Source organism: Myzus persicae, unplaced genomic scaffold (assembly GCF_001856785.1).
Source record: "Myzus persicae strain clone G006 unplaced genomic scaffold, MPER_G0061.0, whole genome shotgun sequence".
Lineage (NCBI taxonomy): Eukaryota > Metazoa > Arthropoda > Insecta > Hemiptera > Aphididae > Myzus > Myzus persicae.
In genome coordinates, this window is record NW_019102724.1 from 327,062 (window position 1) to 332,425 (window position 5,364).

Sequence of the window (5,364 nt, forward strand, 5' to 3'; positions counted from 1 at the left end):
TCTGACTCTTCCGCTGCGACGCAGCCGGTCGCGGTTCGATCCTCGGCCACCGGGCGGCATTTTTCTCCGGACAAGTCGCGGTGACCGGAGAGCAAGTGCTGCCATCCCCCACCCCCGGGGCATGGCAGAAACCTACGGGTGCCCCATTCGAAATTCTGCCAAAACAAACACACACGTGTTCCCCCTACCGTTCCAAAAACCTACAAACCATCAATACAAAAACCTACAGTACCTACTAATAGCTAATGGCCACAATAGCCGGGCTCAGGATCAATTAAAAAAAAAAAAAAAATACTCTTACAACATCTTAAAAATGTTTATGGTTTGGTAAACAGGTATTCAAAGACGAAAGTGTACCTAATGCAATATAATTTCGAAACACTCAATTATTATTTACTGTACGGTATACTAATAATTACTACCTAGTACCTACCTATATTTATTATTAAATATTAAATAGAAACGTATAAGAATTTAAGTACAGCATATAATTAATACCAATTAATAAGAGTATTATTTTGTTCCTGTAATATAAATAATAAAAATTCAAAATTCTTAGTGAATAATCAAAACAGTCTGAATAAATACAATACCAACAGTTGAACAATTGAATATTATAATCTCAATTTATTCATTCAACATAACTGTTTGACTAGTGGAGGAACTAAGCTATTTAGTATTTACCCTACAATGTTACGGTAAAATGTAAATACGATATCTAATCCTGTAGGCTGTAATCCATATAGCTCTTGTCTTTCTCACTTTATCGGTAGGTACGACGCCACGACAATAATTAGTAATTAAATATCTAAATTCGCCAAACTGTTTCATGCTTTCCTAGACCAGCGCGGGCTGAGAAATCCACGTTTTTCTTTGGTTCGTGTTGGTATCGCTACATGGGAATTGAACTGTTTTTACAAGACTTGATTCACACGAAGTATTGATTATTGAAATTTGAAATATGGCAGTAGAGACAAAAGTGTACACTAAAAGAAAGGTGGGTGGAAAATGTCTCGACTTACAAACCCTCACAATAGATGAACAATTAGCTTTTTGGCGCCAATCCGATGTCAGCCGACCACTTAGGCTGACCGTGCCTGATATCTTTACAAGTCGGCCTAACCGGCCGCTCTTGAATCCAGTATTAAGCTCGTCCTTCAGCACCCTACCCAACCCTCTCCTTAACTTCATCAAGTGTCATCCTTAAGTCTCCTCTATCGTTTTGTTGAAGAATCGTCGCTCTCGGTAAGATTGACACTTGACAGGTCACAGGTAGGTCCTCACCCCTCGAATACTGGCCAGCGTAAAATGTCAGGCATACCAGTCGTGGAGGACGACTCTACTCCGAGCCTCTCCCAGCAGTTAGGACAGAGGGACAGAGTGTGCTCCGCAATGTCCAACACATACAAGGGCAGCGCATGCAGCGTGGACTGTCCGCCTACCCTTGAGATGGAATGAGTGACCCACCTACTACCTAGTATTTGATCTATTAGCCAAAACTTATAGACAGGTACGTCCATCGTTCATGTAGTCATGTAAAATAGGTAGGTATATTAATGTGATTGGGTAGTAACTTTTCCGCTTCCCCCCTTGGGCTGAAAATCATAATTCACTGTCCTCTGGACAGAAAAAGGTCATTTTCCCACGCTTCAACAGGCGTCAGGCATTCAAACGTTCAGCATTGGCTACAAAAAATATATTTTGTAATATTCATGTCTTGTGACTCTTGTAAGTTGTATAAGGGCTAGCCTTAATAATGTCCACGCAATACAGATCCATACAACAATGGGGAGTACGATAAAAACCACGGCTGATGGCTGTAGATAGGATACCTACAGAAGTAACGACTACCACGACTGTCTTCCATGGTGATTGGTGATTGGAAAGGACTGGTCACTTATTGTGAGTCGTGACTACCATACTCTATAACGGTGACTCATAGATCAATAGAGTATAAGAGTATTATTAGAGTATTAAAAATTTAAAACAGAATAGATTTATTCTAGGTGGTTTTTTTTTTACATTACTCTACGTGGTGACTACATAATATTATTATGATCCACGGCCATCTATATTATGTCCGTGATATGATCATATACCTACTATCAAATCAAAAGACATGTGTATGATAACCGTTAAAAATATTGATACCTAATTGATATCGGTATTCAGATTTCAGCTTAGACTTAAATACTTAATATAATATACCTATTGCCTATAAGTCTGCTATGGATTTCAGCAATAAACAAAGCAAATCCTAAATCCTAATTCTTCAATTTTTATTAAATCAAATTTTACTGGCAATGTTACGGCAAAAATGTTATTTTCTGTATTCAAATTAATGATGATCAAAATAATTACCAAAGTGCCATTACTTAAGTCATACATGAAATTACGTGCTAAACAAATTGATATTGTAGAGACAGTTGAACAATGTGAACAAATAGCTGTGAAATTTGAAAAGTAAGTCTTATCATTACTTAACTAATTGCATTACCTATTTATTTAAAAAAATCTCCTTTTTAGATCATCCACGTACTTGCCGATTTTAGGACTAGATTGTGAGTGGGTGACACAAAATGGATTACGTCGACCTGTGGCGTTGTTACAAATTGCTGACAACAATGGAATGTGTGCTTTGATTAGATTGTCAAAGATTAAAACTATTCCTTCGTCTTTATCTGTAGGTATAATATTACACAATAAAATTAATATTCCTCGCTATACCTAATTGGACATTACTTTTGAATACTTGCTATAGGACATTTTAAGCAACTCAAATATAATTAAAGTTGGTGTTGCTATTTTGGATGATGCTCATTTACTGATGAGTGATTACAATATCAATGTATCTGGATGCATTGATTTAAGATATTTAGCTAAAGAATCTTGTTTAGAAGAAAGAAGTTTGGCAGCTCTTGCGTATAAATTGCTGGGATGTGAATTAGATAAGGATTGGCATGTTCGAGCTAGTGATTGGGAAGCTGAAGAATTAAATGATCGACAAACTGACTATGCTGCATTGGATGCTTATGTAGCTGTCAAGATTTTTGAACAACTGAGAAATAAAAAAGTAATTTATGCTGTACTATGTGTATTTAAACCAGCGAATGTATGTATGTTAATTTTAAATAGATGTCATGGTGGAACTGGTTATTTTTAACAGACAAACAAAAATGGGATAATTTCTCTGAAATATATTCAGATTATAAAGATCTTCCGTATCAGAATGTTCGAACTAATGGAAACACTAAATATAAATCAAAATCTAATGTTCGTTTATTTTCAACTTCAACAATAAAATCTGCTAAAGTGTATGATAATTGTTTGATGGAAAATGTTGATGGAACTGTAATGTCAACTTGTAGTCATAAAAAAGTCGATTGGTAAGTAAAGCAATAATTATTATTATAAGTTATTGTATACAGTAGTTATTTAAATATGTTGCTTTGTTATATGTAGGTACATATCTCAGGGTTTAGCCAAATTGGTCAATGATGATCCAAAAACTATAAGGCTCAACTTCTCTGCCGACTTAAAAAATAGAAAAGATAATTTTTCCGTTCTTCCCAGAGAAAATATATGCACAGTTTGTGGTCGCTCTGAATATTTCCGTAAGAAAAGTATCATACCAAAAGAATTTATTCGACATATGCCAAGTATGTAAAGTATTCAAATTATATTTTTAGTTTTCATATTAATCTTACATGACTGAGTAAATGTTCATTTTAGCTGTACACAAAACCCATATACCTCACGATACATTGCTATTATGTTATTGGTGTCATATCAAATCAAATGCCTTTGATTTCACAATACGTAAAAAACTATTTAATATGTGTCAAATTAAAGAGCTAAATCCTAATGAAAACCAAAAAGTAATTTTTTATTGAATCAAAAGTTGTCTTCAAATACTAAAAAATAATATTCAAAATTCAATATATTTATTTTAGATTCCAGCATATGTAAAAATCATGAGATCAAAAAGTCTTGCTAAAACGCTTTTAAAATCTCGACATTCATTGCCAGATAAAGTAGCAAATGAATTGAGACTAGAAATTGCAGAAACATATAATATGAAACCGGATCGAGTGTTTGATACATTTCTTGAAACTTTACTCACCATCAAATCCTTAAAGTAAGTTGGTCTTATAATAGTTTAATTTTTTTCATGTACTTCATTAGTTGATACTGCTTGAAGGTATGAAAATGGCTGTCAACATAACAGTGCAGCAGAAAAAGTAGTAAAACATTTTTTGGAAAAAGACGCAATAAATGAATTAAAGACAATGTGGCGACAGCATTTCCTCGACACAATGAAACCAAAACATTTACCTCTTCTATGGTCAGTTAATTATGATGGGTAAAATAATAACACAAAACTGAAAATAATGTTAATAATTAAAATGTAAAAATATTTAAAACGTATTCTTTTACATTATAATTTGTTATCCAGTTTATGTTAATATAAAATGTATTTTATATACAAGGAAAACAGAAAATATTTAAAGCTTCTTTTCATACCAACTCTTGTTTTTCCTGTGAGCTCTCCCCTCTAATATTATATGACTAATTAATTGTTTTTTATTTTTATAAAAAAAAAATTCTTGTTCACTACAAATATTGTATAATATAAGCTTAGATGAGTTTAAAACGTGACTACATAATTTGAACTACAATATTGCGTAGGTAAGTTAAAATTGAATGATAAATAGTACACTTGTATCATACACCAAATTAAATGATTTGATTATTATATTTATACCCCTTGCCCCCACTTTTTTTTTTTAATTGCCTGATCATAACATAAAAATTTACCTATCTACTTAAACAACCAAATAATTCTAGATAAGTCTTAATTTCCTTCAGTAGGACGATCCTTCATTTTATGAACCACATCTTATTTTTTCTTTGAAAGTATCACCATTGATTACATTATAATCATTGCATATGGTGTAACTCAACTTTGATTAAAAACAATATCAGATTGTTTATTAAAAATTTTAAAATTAAATTTATAATGAAGCATTATTTTTATTACACATTCTTACCATCTTTTTCAGCACAAAACATTTTTTAGGTGGTAAGGGTGTTGGGCTTATCCTAATGTGTCATGCAGTATCTTTATAATTTATATATTATTTTTACTATTTATAGCAGTTTTAATATGCATAAGGGAAAACAAAAACAAAATTAAGGGAAAACAAGAATTTTTAGGCAAAATTAGTTTTGACAAAATAGACTTTTCTTATTTTGTTGTAATTCAAAAACAAATAACCGTAAATATTATCATTTCCTACAAATGGTTATTTTCTTCAGTTTTCATCATTTTTTTCAAACTTATAAATTATATTTTTATTATCA

General features: G+C 32.4%; 1 protein-coding gene across 1 annotated transcript; it reads left to right on the plus strand.

Annotated features, from left to right (window-relative positions):
• The first annotated feature begins 2,136 nt into the window (after window positions 1–2,136).
• LOC111033030 (exonuclease 3'-5' domain-containing protein 2) lies at window positions 2,137–4,460 on the plus strand. Its single transcript, XM_022313587.1, has 8 exons — window positions 2,137–2,463; window positions 2,527–2,683; window positions 2,762–3,073; window positions 3,136–3,386; window positions 3,463–3,659; window positions 3,733–3,878; window positions 3,954–4,138; window positions 4,202–4,460. The coding sequence occupies exons 1-8, from the start codon at window positions 2,318–2,320 to the stop codon at window positions 4,365–4,367; spliced, it is 1,560 nt and encodes a 519-aa protein (XP_022169279.1). The 5' UTR covers window positions 2,137–2,317; the 3' UTR covers window positions 4,368–4,460.
• Window positions 4,461–5,364: the final 904 nt, after the last annotated feature.

Bases quoted from the DNA above. Each gene is read 5' to 3' on its own strand.
- LOC111033030 (XM_022313587.1), top strand. From the start codon at position 2,318: ATGTTATTTTCTGTATTCAAATTAATGATGATCAAAATAATTACCAAA. The intron at 2,464-2,526 runs GTAAGTCTTATC...TCTCCTTTTTAG, and splicing joins ATAGCTGTGAAATTTGAAAA to ATCATCCACGTACTTGCCGA. The intron at 3,387-3,462 runs GTAAGTAAAGCA...TGTTATATGTAG, and splicing joins AGTCATAAAAAAGTCGATTG to GTACATATCTCAGGGTTTAG.